Here is a 19,068-nt window from a genome sequence, read left to right on the forward strand (position 1 = left end):
CTTTAGGTTCAGGACACATCGTTCATTCTATGCATAGTGTATGTGCAGCCAGAGATTCCGGTAAAACAGCTCAAAAACCTGAACACTGCACCCGGCTCCAAGCTCTTGTACCACCGTTTGGACCTGTTGGGTCAGCCCAGCTCTTGCCTCCACTTTAAACAGCTTGCGACCGTTGGTAAGACGACGCATAATTCTACACAGCTTTTTTTTTTTTTTCAGCCATGAAAAACTTTTGTATGTCACACAGTCCCTCTATTCCCTTTCTTTGCTTTTCCCAGAGTCCCCCACAGTGATGCTGGCAGCTGGGAGCTTCTCCTCTCCGTACGAGCACCTCAGCCAGCCAGAAACAAAGCGCATGGTGGAGCACTACACCGCCTACCTGAGTGATAACACCAGGCTCATCGCTAACCCAGGCCTGAAGGTACACAAGCAAGAAAACAATAGAAATATTCCGACATGTGACCATGACTGCAACGCTAACGCTCAAGATGTGACTAAAGGGGATTTAGAACAGTATTTCTAATGTTCAGGTCTGTATATTAATGAAGCTCTGCATCTTTAAGACAGGAACACCCCCTATGTGCTCTTGGCAGTGTCTATGCATTCCTGGTGGGGGGGGGGGGGGGGGGGGGGGGGGGTTGGAGTTGGGGTTTTAAAATCAACCACACTTCCAGCTCTGATGCCCCCTCAAGTGACCCCTTTCAGAACCTGGGGGGATTTTTTCTCATTTTACTCTACTGAAAGTTGATCCGACCAGAAATTGTTTTACTCTTTCCTCAAATGTATTCCTCAATCTCCCCTTTTTGTGTTTTTATCTCTACCCTCAAACTTTTTCCTGTCTCATCTTGCCCCCCACCGCAGTCCTCTGTCAGGAATGAGGTTATGGCGACCAGTCACGTCACGGATGAGTGGCTGACACTAATGGAAATGAGTAGGCTCAACTGCTACATTGTGCGGCGTTACATAGCAACGCCCAGTGGGGTGCTCCGGATTTACCCTGGATCATTGATGGACAAAGCCTTTGACCCGACTCGTAGACAATGGTGAGGCTTACTTTGGACCGAGTGAAGGGCCGAGTGTGTGTGGAGTGGAATTAAAGGGAAGCATCTGTGTGCAGAATGTTTTCTAGTCATTGATTTATCAAGACGTTTTGATCATTTTGAAACAAATATAAAGCATTTTCTACACTCAAGACAAAGTTTAGTTAATGAAATTGTTTAAAAGTAATTAACGCTGTCAATTAGGGATATGCCGACCAATCGATATCGGGCGATTTCCCTGAAAAAGTAAGTAATCTGCTACTGCCGATTAATGCCTTGAATTCCTTTTTATTGCAGATCACAAACATCGATCCTCTCTTGCTAATTAGCGGCTAGCAGATAATTTTGTGTCTTTATCCACAATGTCAAGCAGTTTCCCTTAAGTGATAATAATTACCTCTAGGGCTGCAAATTTTTGGGTGTCCCACGATTCAATTCAACATCGATTCCTGGGGTCGCGATTCGATTATATATCGATTTATTTATTTTTTTCGATTCAAAAGCGATATTTTTCCGATTCAAAACGATTCTGTATTCATTCATTTTTATAGTCTTTGGTATGACACGGCCGGGGTTTGAACTCACAATCTACCATTTCGGCAAATAAACTACATTTCTTAGTATCTAAAGGATCACTGGAGGACGAGGCTAAACATGTCACACACTGAGAGCAAGCCAGAAACAGCCATGCTAATAGCTAAACTAAGCTAGCTTTAAAAAAAAAAAAAAAAAAAAAAAAAGTGCTTACTGAAGTAGGCAGATTTTAACAGGAAATGAATAATTAGATTCATAAGAGTTGTAGAGATGATACTATAACAACAACTGTTGGTTTGTCAGCATTGTCGCAGTCAGTGCACGACACGTAAGAGGAGGGCGGATCGATCCATAAATTGGTGGTGTCGATATTAAGGGTAGTATCAGTATATGATCAATACAAAAGTGATCAAGTCGATATTTGTATTTTCTCAAGTTAATTTTTAGTTGTTTTTGTAATGTTTACAAACTCAGGGAACAATTCCCTGGACACAGGAAGACTTTGAGAGTAAAAACCAAATTATTTAATTGAGTAGCAGTTTTTGCTTTTGTTTAGTTATTGTGTACTATTGACTGTTTTCGATTGTATAAAATAAAATAGGGAAGTACTTCAAATATTTTGTTGATATTGTTAAACTATCAATACCACTTTACATAAATACAAAGAAAGACGTACTGTTCATTCATGAGATCGGTATTGGTATTGGCCTGGTCTCACGCATGGATTATTTTATTTGAAAATGCAGCATAAAACCTTGATCAGAACCTCCCCACCGTCAATGTCTGATTGTTCATAATTATTTATTGTTTTTTGTAGTGTTTTATTCCAGAAATGTAAACTCTGACTAGACTACAAATGGTAGCAGCATGTATGTCTGACTCCATGCTGTATTGTGAATCAGGTACCAGCATGCTGTGGCCAATCCTGGCCTCATCACCTTCACTGGGCCTTACTTGGACGTGGGAGGAGCAGGCTACGTTGTTACCATCAGCCACACCATTCATGCTTCCAGGTTGGATTATTGGTTTTATTAGTGTCAAATGATCATGTTAATTGCAATTATTTAATTGCAGACTCATTTAGTGCAGTGTTTATTAATCAAATGTTCAATCTGGTACGTTACTGTCTCGGTATGCTTGCAAGTTTCGGCGCCCACCTCTTGTGCTTGACTGAAAGCAAAACCAGTACTTCCATTTGGCTCAACAATATGTAGCCACGGTGAAAAATAATTTTCACTCTGTCACGAGACGGATGTTAGCAGCTTTAAATAGGTCGAAAAGGATAAAATACATATTTATATATTTTGGAAAATATTCATTATAAACTTAAAGACATGTCAGAAGTGTGTGTGTTTTGTATGAGTTTTTTTGTTTTCAGCGTAGAGTAGATGTTTATTATTTACCATAAAGCGCACCCGTCTATTACACAAGTTATGGACAATTGGCGTCACATCCTGTTCTGTTTTGACCAAGGGGTATCCTTATCCCTATTTTGATAACTGTTTTAGGTCCGATATCCGCAAAGAAACAAGTATCGGATGATATCGGCTGGCAATACAAATGTCCGATTTAAACTCTGATAGAAGCAGTCCTGCAGTGTGTTTACTTGAGCAAAGCTGGACAGCCAATTAACAGATGAATGTCCTCCAATAAACACAATGTTCCTTGTATTTTAGTGAAGTCATTTACAAAAGGTAAACATGGTAGGCTCCTAGGAGCTAACAGCTACACATCAGCTAAGCACACTATAGCACACAAGCTATCCATAGGTAATAAGTGTCCTTAATTGAACAATATCGCAGTAGAAAACACAGCATTTGTCAATATAAGCAAGTGTCTAATCATTATTGTTGTGTAATACTTAGATATATAGTCTCCAAGTCAGAAACATTTTGGAAAGCATCCAGTAACAAACGTCTCTGCAGCTTTCTACTGACTGCATCTGGAGCTTAACTTCATGAATTACTGGGGCTACCAGGTGTCGATAAAAAATAAATTAATACTCCACTTTAAAAGTGTGAATATTTCAAAAGGTTAGAGTTTTTCATACCTTTGGTACCATTGATTGCTGAGTTATTTCACTTGATCAAGCCTTTTCGAACATTACACAGTACAAAATAATAGAAGTATGTACTATTATTTGTGCTGATAACGTATCAGATTAATATAATCTGACACTCATTGGTATCAGTAATGAAAACGTTGTATCGGGACACGCCTAGTTTTGACCCACATTTTTGATGCATTACCTTTATTATAATACTAATAATAATTATAAACATCTGTTCGTTTGTTAAAAACAACAAATAACTTTATAATAATATAATAATATTTTTCTTTATAATAGAGTAATAAATATAAAATAAAATTCTTCAAGTCGAGGGCTTTTCTCAGAAAGAGAATAATTGCATTAGTTAGTCGCAGATATAATAAATCTGGGTTTATTTTATCGCTTGGCAGCACTTTGTTTTGTCTTTATTTAATAGATACAGCACATATTAACATATGTATGTGTATATATCTGTGTGTGTGTATATCTATATATATATACACACACATATATATGTATGTATGTATATTTATATATGTATGTGTGTGTATATATGTATATATGTGTATATAATATACATATATATGTGTGTGTGTGTGTGTGTGTGTGTGTGTGTGTATATATATATATATATATATATATATATATATATATATATATATACATACACACACACACACACACACACACACACACACACACACACTCCGGCTTCGTCCCACTTCCAAAAACATGCACCTGGGGATAGGTTGATTGGCAACCCTAAATTGGCCCTAGTGTGTGAATGTGAGTGTGAATGTTGTCTGTCTATCTGTGTTGGCCCTGCGATGAGGTGGCGACTTGTCCAGGTTGTGCCCTGCCTTCCGCCCGATTGTAGCTGAGATAGGCGCCAGCGACCCCAAAAGGGAATAAGCAGTAGAAAATGGATGGATGGATGGATATATATGTATATGCATGTATATACAGTATTTATAAGTATATACAGTATGTATGTATAATACAAATTATATACATTATATGTATATATAACTATGTCAGGTTTTAGCCGACTGTAGTTCCTAGACAGCTTCCCATACATTCCAACAACAACATTGACAATAAAACACTGAGAAAGGTCAGGATCACCAACACAGACTCATTCACATTCAGCACTCAAAAGCCAGATAATGGCTTTAAAAATAAAATGAAATCTTAAAAAAAAACAAGACACTTGTTTTTTTTTTCCTACAATCAGTACATGACAAGTTATTTTGTCAACTAATTACTTTATATTATTTAGTGCATTGTAAGGGTTGTGTGACAGGTGTGTTTTGTCAGGTTTTGTTTTGCTTTATCATGTGTCTTTGGCATCAACATGATCCAGTAGTTTTCCTACTTCACCACTAGGTAGCATTCACCGTGCTTTGTGTCGAGGACAGTCTATCTATTTAAGATTAATTTAATCTAACAGAAACACTTCATTCAAACACATGTTAACACTTTTCATTGAAAGTTCCTTATGTTCCTACTTAACAGAGTTAGATATCATGCTTTACCCAAATTAATAGCTTTAAACATTGTGTTTTTCCAATACAACGCCCTTTTCCAAGATTGTAGCAATAATTGCGGAAACTTTTCAATGCAGGCGCCTACAGCTGGAGGTTTTGAGAAGCACGTAATTGCAGCTGAGATTAGCCTGTTTACTTTTCCACTTCACTGAGCCTAAATCGCAACATGTGATAACCACAGCGCCACAGTGTAGCAACAACTATTTTCAAGCATTCAAACAGACTCTATCTGTTATTTTGATAAATCCGGATTAGCGTGTTGTGTTTTGAGTGTGTTGTAGTTTCCTTTTTCTGAATAAATATTCTGATTACAACAAATTGCATTTCATATTTTTAACTCTTGTTTCTCTCTAGTTCTCAGATGGCTCCTGGCTATGCGGTTGCAGTGATGGGTGTAGACTTTACCCTGCGTTACTTCTATAAGGTTCTGTTGGACTTGCTTCCTATCTGCAACCAGGACAAGGGCACCAAGATCAGGTAGCTGGATAACGGTCCAACTAGACAATCTGATTGTTGCTACAAATATCCTCCTTGTGTTTAATGTCGCTTTTTTCATGTTATGCTACATTTATTGAAAAATCACAGCAAGTTATTGCACTGTAAAAGTTTACCAGGATTCCACAGTATTTAACGGTATTTTTTTCCACAGTAAAATACTGCAATCAAAATGTACTTTGTAAGATACTCTTATATTTCAAAGCAATTACCTGCTATTTCACAGTAGAATACGGTAATCATAGTTAGATTAGTGTCAATTCAAAGTTATTTGTCTCTTAAGGAATTCTGCACACTATTGTACAGTAAATGGCAGTATGCTGTTCAAATGAACGCGTAACAAAAATATAGTCATATAGTTGTTTTAAAATCAATAAAATTACAACTGCGTAGTTTCAACATTTAGTTGTAACTTTAACCAAGTTCCAGGTTTGTGATATGTTTTCTGCATGACTAAATTCACAAGACTCTACGCAAGTAAGGCAAAAAATGAAAAGAGGCCAAAGGAGATAAGCTGATTATGTCAGTATTCATGTTGGAGATGAGCCTTTCTGCATCATCTGCCCCACATACTTTCTAGAGGGGTTATGCCTCTTTTTTTGTTTTTTTTCCCTCTTCATGCAATGCATTCACTCCCTCCTCCCCGCAGTACCCCCAGCTGCCATTCCTTTCACGTTCTTTCTGTTGCCGTTAAGAGGCCCTATAAAACAGGATTAACCCAGAGAGAGAGGAACGAGTGCAATTAGGCCCTAGGTCCAAGGAGAGATGAAACAACTTAACATGTATTTTACTGGCTAAAACTTCTCTCTCGCTATAAAACATTGTTTTTATATATGCATGTGCCTTGTAGGTGCTTCATAATGGAGGACAGAGGTTACCTGGTAGCACACCCCACTCTCATTGACCCCAAAGGCCATGCCCCTGCAGAGCAGCAGCACATCACACACAAGGTACAGGAAGCACAAAGAAGACACAAGCAGTTTATGCGCTTAATAAACGAGAAATTGTTTATATTTCACACAATTTTTTTGATTGACAGGAGCCATTGGTTGCCAATGACATCCTGAACCACCCCAACTTTGTGAAGAAGAACTTGTGCAACAGCTTCAGCGATCGCACAGTGCAGCGTTTCTACAAGTTCAACACCAGCATACTGGTGAGGGATGAATGGCCTTTTTATATGATGTAACACCGCCATCTTGTGGGTTTTTCCCCTCTACATTCTTTTGCTTTCATTTTTAAAAGTTGAATGATGATCCTATTAAATTGGGATGGATGCTGCTAATTATTATATATTTATTTGTGCTGTCAAATGGTATGTTTTTAAAACCCAATTAATCACCTTTACATTTTGAACTATCGTGATTCATCACAGTAAATTACATGCATGCATAATTTAAATTAACTTTATAAAAGGCCCTAATATTTTGACACAAATGCAATTTTAATTTCAGAACTTTTAATTGTTTACCCTGAATACACGTCATTTATTTGTTCAAAACATAGTATGGGATTTATTTGTAAAATAAATGCAAAATATAATTCACTATTAGTCCAATTGGCTTTCATTTTGAAGGTAAATACAGTATGTCACCAAGCACAGCCATCGGAGTCCCTTCACTCATTTACTGTATGCACTGGTGTATGCATTGACCTGATGACTGACTGTGTTGTCACCTTGCAGCCGTGGTTTAGTAAAACGGCATGTGTGGTCAAAATATACTGCATGATTAATCTGCGTTTATAATTTTTGGGATTAATTGCATGCTTTTACTCTTTAACACTTGTGCAACTTTGAGACTGACTACACAATTACTCTCGGGATCCAAAAGGTTCTGCTCATAAAAGTGTCAGCAATACATTTTTGTTTTACTTCTTGCAACACTTGAACTCTTTAAATACCTTCATATCTATCTATTTATATGACGTTTAAATAAAAACAAGTTTTTTAAATGTTTTTTGGCCTTATGTTAAAAAATAAAAAGAAAGGAAAATGCAAAGCATGCAATACGCCTAAATATAAATTGCAGAGTAAAATAATTGAGAATGGGTAATTAACAGCCATGAATAGGTCCATAATTCATGAGAACATTGATTTTGACACAGACAAAAATCTTCTTTTTTTTTTTTTTACAGAGCCTACACTGAGCTACAATGAGAGAGATTTAGTAGAATTTGAGTTTACACAAGTATTTTATAAAATATCTGCCATGTTATATAACTACCCAATATCATTTTCATTGCATTTTAGCAGGTTTAATGGAAGTTTAACTTATTTACACTCATCAACGCTCAGAGAATTATGCTCATTTCTGGCACCATCTGGTGGATAAGAAGCGCAGATCAATATTTTCTTCTTTTTTCAATTGACAAGAATGAGATTCATTCAGTTTTCAAATAAAAAACACAGTAATGTACCAGAGTTAGTCTGTTAAAAATTTGCAGTTAAAATCGGAGTCAATAGGGATTAAAAAATGAATCTCTCTTGCAAAATTTCAGACTGCACAATCATATCATATTACCATGAATTGATTAACGTGGACCCCGACTTATACAAGTTGAAAAACTTATTCGGGTGTTACCATTATACGGAATATGTACTGAACTGTGCAATCTACTAATAAAAGTTTCAATCAATCAATCACGTATATACCGCGTGTGTTTTTTTCGGCCCTAAGGGTAAACACGGCTTAATTGTGACATTCCTAATATTCCTGTAGAATTGTAGATATTGAGTGTTTAAACATAATTGTAGACAATTTAACAAGAACACCTGCCACTGTTTTCTTCAGGGTGACCTAACTAACCTCGTCCACGGCAGCCATTGCTCAAAGTATCGTCTGACCAGAATACCTGGCACCAACGCCTTTGCCGGTATCGTCAATGAGACGTGTGACTCCCTGGCGTTCTGCGCCTGCAGCACAGTGGACCGCCTTTGTCTCAACTGCCACAGGTACCACGTCATGCTATGTTATGGGCTTGTTTTAGTTCAGATTTTCAGTTGTTGTGTTAGAATAACTAAACATAAAGGACTTTATACATAGCCAACTTTTGTACATCACATTTACAAATTGGTGAAAGGGCAGCAGCTGTAATCTTTCGCACTTGGCAACCAAGCCTAGATTGTGTTAGCATCATGGTCAAGGAAACTGGCTGGTATTGACAATGATAAAGCTCACATAGGCACAGAAGAATACGGTCACTCCTCACAGATGTCGTCCAAACCACTAACCATTGTTCCACCAAGCTGCCAAATAACACAAGAAAACAAAGAATTTCCATGTTTTTTTTACCTATTGAATGCTCGTTCCCTAATGCTTTATGTGAATGATGACAAATTTAAACAATAGGTTGTTTACAGCTCATTAACAATGCCAGACTTGAAGAGGTGAGCCAGCGAATGTCTGTTGTCATAGCATTCTGGAAAGAATTTTGCCTTTCTCGAAATTAAAATGCCCTATACTCACGTTGTTTAAGGCTGTCTGAACCGTTCAAATCGCGAGTAAGATAAAAATAGTTCGTCAAGAATAGTCGAACGCACTCCAGTCCAGGGGAGTAAGCAGAGTCGAAGAACACACAAGTTTAGAGGGATCACTTAGTTAAAGTTTTGTTTGATATACTTGTGACATTAAGTATAAATAAAGTCCAAATAAAAGAAAGGAAATGTGAGCAAAACCTAAAAGATTTTAAGCTTTTATATTATTATTATATTATTTTGACAAAGACAGGGAAAACTATGCATACTCTTAACGGAGCGTGCAACAACAACAAGGCAACAATGGCTGTAGACGCGAAGTTAAATCATGACATGTAACCTTACCTGAGCAACAATGATGCGTACTCACCCGGGAGAGTCCATCCATCCATCCATCCATTTACTACCGCTTATTCCCTTTTGGGGTCGCCTATCTCAGCTACAATCAGGCGGAAGGCGGGGTACACCCTGGACAAGTCGCCACCTCATCGCAGGGCACCCGGGAGAGTCTTGATACTAATTTCTTTGACCCAGGTACACACAAGGAAGTTGTAGACAAGATACTTCAATATGTTTGGGAACTCCACTGACGGAAAATCCTTAATATCACCCGGCAATTCTTTTTATTTTTTTGATAACGACTAGGGGTTTATTTCATAACATATTTAGATGTTTTTGTTGTATCTGCATTTAGTGGTATCCAGGCAGATAGGTTGCACTCTGTTTGTGGCACAATAGCCAGGTTGGTTTTGGTGGCCCACCACTTTGTTTTTACGTCTGTTCAAAGGTTGGTTTTGGTGGCCCACCACTTTGTTTTTACGTCTGTTCAAAAGTCACGCAACAGAATACAACCTATATTTTTTTCACATTTCAGGATGGAACAAAATGAGTGTGAATGCCCTTGTGAGTGCCCTCTAGAGGTCAATGAATGTACCGGCAACCTCACCAGTGCTGAAAACAGGTCAGTCCTGAACCACAAACATGCTACAATTCACTTGTACTACTTCTATTTTGATCAGAATGCTATATAAAAACCCTTATTTCTACCATGTTATATCCATCCATCCATTTATTACCACTTGTCCCTCTTGGGATCTTCGGGGTGGCTGGAGCTTATCCTAGCTGCACTTGGGATACCTCATCAGGTTGACAACATTCACACTTACATACACACACTAGGGCCAATTTTAGTGTTGCCAATCAATCTATCCCCAGCTGCATGTTTTTGGAGGTGGGAGGAAGTCGAAGTAGAGTACATGCAAACTCCCAGAGTCCGGGGCTCGAACCCAGGACCATCGTATTGTGAGGCACACACACACAGTGAAACACCCCTGTTTCGTGCTGCCCACCATGTCATCTAAAACACAACTATCACAATATATATACACATATGTGAATGTATGTATATATAGCTATACATACATATATATACATAATCTACATTTATATATATATATATATATATATATATATATATATAACCAAAAGAATAAAGTGTACACTAAAATAACGCATACTAGGTTTAAATGAATTAAATGTTCTTGTTAAATACTTAGTTTTTAGTCTGAAATTATCGATGGAAATGAAATTTATCAACCCATGGAGGTCGAGATTTGGAGTCACATTCTAAATTAAATTGGGAAAACACACTAAAGGCTGTCTATTCCATTTGCACAACAGCATGTAAAATTGATTGTCAAATAGTGTTGCTTCCGAAGTGGATAGTTTGAATTCACAGAAGTGTGATTGACTTGGAGTTTACATTGTTGTTTATGAGTATACAGTATATGTATATATATATATATATATATATATATATATATATATATATATATCCTCGATCATCCATGCGGACTGGACTCTGGCCGAGAGTTGGTTGGCGGACGAGAAAGGAGTCGGCTCTCTTGGTTGCTTTGTTGGGTCTGCTCCTGTCTCTGGCCATACTCTCTCCACTCCAGCAGAGGATGGTGTGAAACACCGCAGAGGCCACCACAATGTATATGTTTTTTACTTTTTATTCATAGCTGTATGCAGAAGTGGCTGGTTGTATCAGCTCCGTTGCTTTAAAGTCTTTCATGTCCTTTGTTTTCTTTGATGTTTGAGGAAGTGGGCAGACCCGTCAGCGATCCTGGTCTGTCTCCCTGTAATGATTGTCTGATCTTGAATGGGATTGTGCTGAAAATGTAAATTTTCCTGAAGGAACTCTCCTGAAGGAATAAATAAAGTTCTATCTATCTATCTATCTATCTATCTATCTATCTATCTATCTATCTATATACACACATGTATATAATTAACCTTTTAACTATCTTTTTTAATTCACGCTTTATCTTTTTTATAATGTTGCCCCTGTTGTTTTAATATAATTTTTGTTTTAATTCACCTATGTTTTGTACAGGGCTTTGTAATTTTAACCGTGGAAAGCGCTTTATAAATATAATGTACTTACTGATATATATGCTTATAATCTTGTCAAGGGCTAATTGGTGTGATGCTCATTTGGGTTTTGCGATTTTATCCAACACACCACCACACATTTATTACACGTTTTGTTTTATTTCCCTGCTGCTGTTCTCATTCTTTGCTTCGTGCACGTGTGTGTGCTTGTTTAAATGTCAGATCTGTATGCTGCTGGTGGAATGTTCTGTTTCTGCCATCAGTGCTTCTCCATTGTTTCTGTCAATCTGTCCATCATTCCACGTCTCGCACATCTCTTTAGTTTGACCCGCCTCTTTCCATCAAGCTTTAGCAGCCTCTGACAAGCTTGTCAGCCTTTCAAGTGACAATTCCGCCCTCATTTCAAGACGACGCACAATTACTATTTTTCATTGTTACATTCCTCCCTCATTTTAAGTCAAGTGACAGTGAAGTATTTTATTTTTGAAGAAGACCTGCATTTAATCAGTTGTGATGTATTTCCAACAAGTTTCTTGCTAAGTGTACCGTGTTAATGTGTTTCACAGAAATCCAAGCTGTGAGGTACATCAAGAGCCCATCAGTTTGAATGTTATAGATCCCAGTCTGCAGGACACACTGCCTCAGTGTATCAACACCCGCTGCAGCCAAAGATACACCAGCAGGTAAACATCAGCACATGTACTGATTCATCTCATAGTTTCAGCCAGTCTGCCCCACAACAAAGGAATAGAGAAAAGCGATTGAACATAGTGACTACAACTGAATAAAAATGACGCACTCGCTGATACTCTTTGGGTAAACCTCTTCCATATATGGAAATATCCGCTGAAGTAACTAAGGCAAAATACTCAAATTTCACACGTGTTTGTTTACAGTACAACTAATTTTCATTCATGGTACGATGAAAAACAGGTGCCTACAGGTAAGAAAATTTGGTTTTGCATAACAGGGGCTTTTTAAACACTGTCAACCAGTGGTGTCCATGCACCCTTTTTGGCAAACAACTTGTTTATTATTGAAAATGTATTTTTGTTTAATGAATTAGATGTGTTACAGTATTTTGCCTTGTCGCCCCAAGATTTTAATTTTTTTTTCCCCTTACTGCACTTAAAATTAACCAACCCGTGACCTTAATACCGAGGTTTGTATCAAATTGTAAGAATGCTGTAACATCACTACTCTTATTTCAAACAAATACATAAGCTTCTCGCTTCGAAATGTTTCGATTTTTTGAGGAGTTTATTTCTAACCACAAAATGGAACTGAAGTGGCTGTGCAGCCCAGATAAAATGTATCGAGTACAACTTGCTATTGTGCTGTGCTCACATGTCCTTGCATAGCTCGCAGCAGTGATTACGAGAGCTCACAGTAGAGCGTAATTATTTGAGAAAGATGAATAAGTGCAAGTTCAATGATTGATGGCTCCAGAGAAAAAAAATGTAATGCCTTCTTAAAGTCGGTGGATGGAAACGTTTATGAAGCACAATTGCACCTTTTGCATGAAAACTTTCAACCTTGGAACATTGGGCATGAAAGTATTGAAACCCAGAATGTAATTTTCTTGTGATTCTTATTTGTAACAATTCTTAATCGATTAAAAAAAATCGAAAGTAATTTTTTTTCTGTCCTGTCCAGGCACTTAGGCAAATCATATTGTTGATGTAAATGCCATATTTGCTGTACAGATTTACTTTAGAAAATACAAATGTTGGATGCTTCTCCTATTGCATTATTTGTATTTGACTTCATTAAATGTTTATGTAGAATGTTGTTTAAAAAAAACAGTTTTCTTATAAGTAATATAGAAACTTATCACAGCGGTTTATCTATTTCATGAAGGAATGTAGTTAATCATAGAACTGACACCCGAGATTATTTAAAAAGTATGGATTTTTAACCGAGAAACGGAATCGTATCGTTACCCCTAAGAAACGAAAAAGAAGCAAAACCGTGTCTCTAAAACCATGTATGGACCGTAGCCTGGGTTACCTGTACTGCTGCAGCTCTAGTAAACACAAATATAGATAAGGACAAAATGACAATTGTCAGCTGTTAGCATACACTGTATTACTTCTATCAAACATGGTGGAAATGTTTGTAACACGACATTGCAGTAGTAAACAGTAGGGATGGGGTACTTGGTGTAATCGTGCACGGGACAATCTGCTTTAATTTAAAAATATAAAATAAATCACGATATTAATGGATCGGCTGATATGAAAAAATAAATCGTGATAATTTTTTTTGCCATATCGTCCATCCCTAATGCCGCCACTCTGACTTCTTTTTTGATGAGCCTAGAGACGTGATAAACAAAGTTTAGGTCAGTGGTTCTTCACCTGGGTTCGATCGAACCCTAGGGGTTCAGTGAGTCGGCCTCAGGGGTTCGGCAGAGTTCAAAACACACCCGACTCATTGTCTTAATAAAAACTTCTCCTATCGGCGGCGCATTACGGATACGGCAACAGCAGAAGTCACACTGATTTGCAGGTGTGTAAATTGTTGTGAGTTTATGCAGTCTAATGTGAGTTTAGTGTCGGTTTTGTTCTTTGAACAAGGTGATGTTCACGCACGGTTCATTTTGTGCACCACTAAAAAAACATGGTAACACTTTAGTATGGGGGACATGTTCACCATTAATTATTGTTGCTTATTAACATGTCATTGTCACCAACGTTCCACTGGGTGTGAGTTTTCCTTGCCCTTATGTGGGCCTACCGAGGATGTTGTAGTGGTTTTTGTTGTGGTTTGTGCAGCCCTTTGAGACACTAGTGATTTAGGGCTATATAAGTAAACATTGATTGATTGATTGAAATTAGTAACATAGTGGTTCTTAACTAGTCATTATTAAGTACTTAATAATGCCTTATTCGGCATGGCCTCATTGTAATCCTAACCCTCTAACCCTGGCCCTAACTCTAACCAAGTAACTCTAAATTAAGTCTTTGTTACTTAGAATATGTTCCCCTAGTGTCCAAAAACTTCTGAATTAAGTCTTTGTTACTTAGAAATATGTTCTCCATACTAAAGTGTTACCAAAAACACATAACTTTGTCTTGAATTTAAAATTATTATTTTTTTATTTTTCACTAACAAGGGTTCGGTGAATGTGCATATGAAACTAATGGGGTTCGGTACCTCCAACAAGGTTGAGAACCACTGGTTTAGGTGCTTCACAAAACGACACAGCAGTTGTACCGGTCACATTTTTCCTTCTTAAAGTAACACACATATCGAGGCTTCAAGGGTCACACTATCACGCTTTGGGTTTTATAAGGCATCGTGCTGCAATATTGTTTGACCCACCATGACCATCTAGGGATCCTGAATGAGAATGGAATTATTTGATAGGTTTTATTGTTTCTAAAGTCCTAATAATATTACATTTGCTTTTTCAGTGACTGTTTTGGCGTTTTGGACTGTGAGTGGTGCATGGTGGACAGTGATGGTAAAACCCACCTGGACAAGCCGTACTGTGCCTTGCAGAAGGAGTGCTTCGGGGGCATTGTTGGTGCAAAGAGCCCATATATGGACAGCATGGGCATCATCGGTCAGTACATTTTTGTTATCAGAGTCTACAGGTGATCCTCGGTTTACGACGTTTTGTGGTAAGAGTGCGCTCCCGTCAATCAAAATAAATGTTCGTCCTGAACCTCGAGAATGAGGCCTTACTGAGAAAGACTACCAATGCTGATTTGTGCATTTATGGGACTTCATTTTGTCCCCCCCAAAAAATTAAGCGGGAATAGATAAGGCCACAAATTACAAATATATGTGGTGCCAGCTGTTGGACTATCACACTAATATTATAGCAATACAGATTACTTTATGCTTATAAATGATGGAGGGATCTAATAAAAGAAAAGGTTATACTTCCAGACCAGCCCTTCTCTAACAGAGGGGAAAAGCCCTGTGGGGGGGGCACGGTACCATAACAGGGGGGACCCCGGCGAACATGCTTTATCAGTACCATGCAGGATCATGCTTCAAACCAGCTCTGAAAAGCTGTGCACTACAAAATGTGTTCATTGTAGCCATTAATCCTGACTTCCTCATGTTGATAACATAAAATAAAATAAGCACAAATGTCCAGGGTGTACCCCGCCTTCCGCCCGATTGTAGCTGAGATAGGCGCCAGCGCCCCCCGCCACCCCGAAAGGGAATAAGCGGTAGAAAATGGATGGATGGATGTTTTATTCATTTTTGTTTTGGAGGCGAAAGTGTTTTTTGTATTGTGCTCTTGTGTTAATGTTGCTGATCAATTTGAGTGTATTATTATTTATTAAGTTTATTGTATTTTTCAGTATCAAATATATCAGGTAGGTCAAAAGTGTTTATAGTTTAAATAAGGATACATTTTATTTTTAGTTTTAGGCAAATTGATGCACTTTAAATATTTTGTTACAGACTAAAAAACAAAGTTGAAGTTATTCTTTGTTGTAAGTTGATCTATATTTGTTTCTTTTTTGTTTTCTATAATGTTAATAAGGTTACAGTGTTATGTGGAGGTGTACTTTTACCAATTTTATCGACAAATTATACTATTTATAGTCGTGGCGGAAAGTTGGGGTGGGAGGGTGCAAAATGTTTTCTTCTTCTTGGTGGGAAGGCAGAAAATAAATTAGTTGAGGGGCACTGTTCCAGATTAATCTGCAACAGTATATTAAGAATGGATAAAAACCTGAAAAAAAAACAAATAAGTAAAAGTAAGGTGGTGTACTCTTGTTTTTTTTTTACTGTTTTCTTTCATTGTTGTATTTAATCTTTTTCTTAACTGTATTTTATTTTGTTCTTGTGACGAAGGAGATGACTTAGATATCATTTAGGTAAAAGTTCCAACTTATACTAAAACTTGCCTTATGTCATAGTGTAGGAACGGAACTCGTTTATAATCTAAGGACCACCTGTACTCATATTTGTCACGGCAGTCCATTCTTTCCAGGACAATCAAACAAAAATAATACACGGTTTAACTCAAAAGCACATTTTATTTTTCTGCAGGCAGATTGGCCAGCTGCCTGCATTCAGAAATATATACATGTTTTTTTATCGTGACAGGTTACTTTGATGTGCAAAATGAAAGGAAGTACAAAATGTACTTTCAGTTGTTGCTTCTGGCTTGTTGCTGAAATGTTGCTTTCTAACACCCTCGGATTCCCTCCTCCCTTGTTTTTTTCCTTTTGCAGACGAAGAGGCGGCATCTCTGAACATGATCAAGAGTGCCCCTGTGGGTCCAGTTGCTGGCGGTATTATGGGATGCATCATGGTGCTGGTACTGGCCGTGTACGCTTACAGACACCAGATCCACAGGCGCTCGCACCAGCACATGTCGCCACTGGCAGCACAGGGTACGACTGAACGACTGAAACATGCCCTCTAAACAAGGGTGTCCAAACTTTTTGACTTTAGGGCCGCATTGGACTAAAAAAATTTAGCCGGGGCCTGAGAGCAGACTACATTTACAGTGACAATATTTATATATTCACAAATATATAGCCTAATATATACATGTGTATGTACATATATATATATATATATATATATATATATATATATATATATATAAAAATATATATATATATATATATAAAAATATATATATAAATAAATATATACACACACATATATATATGTACATACACATGTATATATTAGGGGTGTAATGGTGCACCAAAATTTCGGTTCGGTACGTACCTCGGTTTAGAGGTCACGGTTCGGTTCATTTTCGGTACAGTAAGAAAACAATAAAATATACATTTTTTGGTTATTTATTTACCAAATTTGTAAACAATGGCTTTATCCTTTTAACATTGGGAACACTATTATAATTCTGCCCACGTTAATCCACATTAAACTGCCTCAAGTTGTTGCTTAAATTAAATAAAACGACAAAACCTTTTTTCTACACATAAAAAGTGCAACATTAAACAGTTTCAAGTCAACTCATCATGCTTAATTTATTACAGCATTTGGGAAGCCTGTAGTTGACTTTTAATATACACACGCACACACAAACGCATGCACACAGCAAAATGAGCTAACATAACGCTAAAAGTAATTAGCCTTCACCTCAACCCAGAACTACGAGCGAGCTGAGCTGCTGTTTAAGTTTCTAGCAGGTCAACGGGCTCATAGTGATGTTAGTAGTAGTTGTGACTGGGAAGTGTTTCTTATAATTTGGGGAGTGTACGATGTCCTGCTAAACACGATGTCTGCTCATCTCGACGCCGGAGCACTGACTGCAGGCGCTCTGAATACGCACTGCTGATTGGCTGTTACATCGCTCTGAATATGCACTGCTGATTGGCTTTGTATGTAACCAATTAGATGGTTGTGTGGGCGGGACAATGCTGGGTGCTGACTGCTCAGACAGACAGAGGCAGAAAGCAGAGCAGCTTGTTAAGACTTTAGCGTACAAACTCGTTCAATACACCCTCGTACCGAACCGAAACCCCAGTACCGAAACGGTTCAATACAAATACACATACCGTTACACCCCTAGTATATATATGTGTGTGTGTGTGTGTGTGTGTGTGTGTGTGTGTGTGTGTGTGTGTGTGTGTGTGTGTGTGTGTGTGTGTGTGTGTGTGTGTGTGTGTGTATATATATGTGTGTATATACTGTATATAATATACAAACCCCGTTTCCATATGAGTTGGGAAATTGTGTTAGATGTAAATATAAACGGAATACAATGATTTGCAAATCCTTTTCAACCCATATTCAATTGAATATGCTACAAAGACAAGATATTTGATGTTCAAACTCATAAACTTTATTTTTTTTTGCAAATAATAATTAACTTAGAATTTCATGGCTGCAACACGTGCCAAATTAGTTGGGAAAGGACATGTTCACCACTGTGTTACATCACCTTTTCTTTTAACAACAATAAACGTTTGGGAACTGAGGAAGCTAATTGTTGAAGCTTTGAAAGTGGAATTCTTTCCCATTCTTGTTTTATGTAGAGCTTCAGTCGTTCAACAGTCCGGGGTCTCTGCAGTCGTATTTTACGCTTCATGATGCGCCACACATTTTCGATGGGGGACAGGTCAGGACTGCAGGCGGGCCAGGAAAGTACCCACACTCTTTTTTTTACGAAGCCATGCTGTTGTAACACTTGTCTTGCTGAAATAAGCCGGGGCGTCCATGATAACGTTGCTTGGATGACAACATATGTTGCTCCAAAACCTCTACGGACATTTCAGCATTAATGGTGCCTTCACAGATGTGTAAGTTACCCATGCCTTGGGCACTAATACACCCCCATACCATCACGCATGCTGGCTTTTGAACTTTGCGCCTATAACAATCCGAATGGTTATTTTCCTCTTTGTTCTGGAGGACACCACGTCCTCTGTTTCCAAATATAATTTGAAATGTGGACTCATCAGACCACAGAACACCTTTCCACTTTGTATCAGTCCATCTTAGGTGAGCTCGGGCCCAGCCAAGCCGGCGGCGTTTCAGGATATTGTTGATAAATGGGTTTGGCTTTGCATAGTAGAG

General features: G+C 37.9%; 1 protein-coding gene across 2 annotated transcripts in view; it reads left to right on the forward strand.

Annotated features, from left to right (window-relative positions):
* The window catches only part of cachd1 (cache domain containing 1), a 229,591-nt gene that overhangs the window by 194,649 nt on the left and 15,874 nt on the right, over positions 1–19,068 (forward strand). For both annotated transcript variants that reach the window (XM_061883696.1, XM_061883695.1), the window contains 12 exons: positions 7–175; positions 279–421; positions 862–1,043; positions 2,477–2,587; positions 5,526–5,648; positions 6,517–6,616; positions 6,706–6,822; positions 8,459–8,619; positions 10,016–10,102; positions 12,105–12,221; positions 14,958–15,109; positions 16,746–16,907. In XM_061883696.1, the coding sequence (XP_061739680.1) occupies positions 7–175; positions 279–421; positions 862–1,043; positions 2,477–2,587; positions 5,526–5,648; positions 6,517–6,616; positions 6,706–6,822; positions 8,459–8,619; positions 10,016–10,102; positions 12,105–12,221; positions 14,958–15,109; positions 16,746–16,907 (1,624 nt within the window). The remainder of the gene's footprint in view (positions 1–6; positions 176–278; positions 422–861; positions 1,044–2,476; positions 2,588–5,525; positions 5,649–6,516; positions 6,617–6,705; positions 6,823–8,458; positions 8,620–10,015; positions 10,103–12,104; positions 12,222–14,957; positions 15,110–16,745; positions 16,908–19,068) is intronic.

The sequence above is a fragment of the Nerophis ophidion genome, linkage group LG22 (assembly GCF_033978795.1).
Source record: "Nerophis ophidion isolate RoL-2023_Sa linkage group LG22, RoL_Noph_v1.0, whole genome shotgun sequence".
In the NCBI taxonomy this organism is placed as follows: domain Eukaryota; kingdom Metazoa; phylum Chordata; class Actinopteri; order Syngnathiformes; family Syngnathidae; genus Nerophis; species Nerophis ophidion.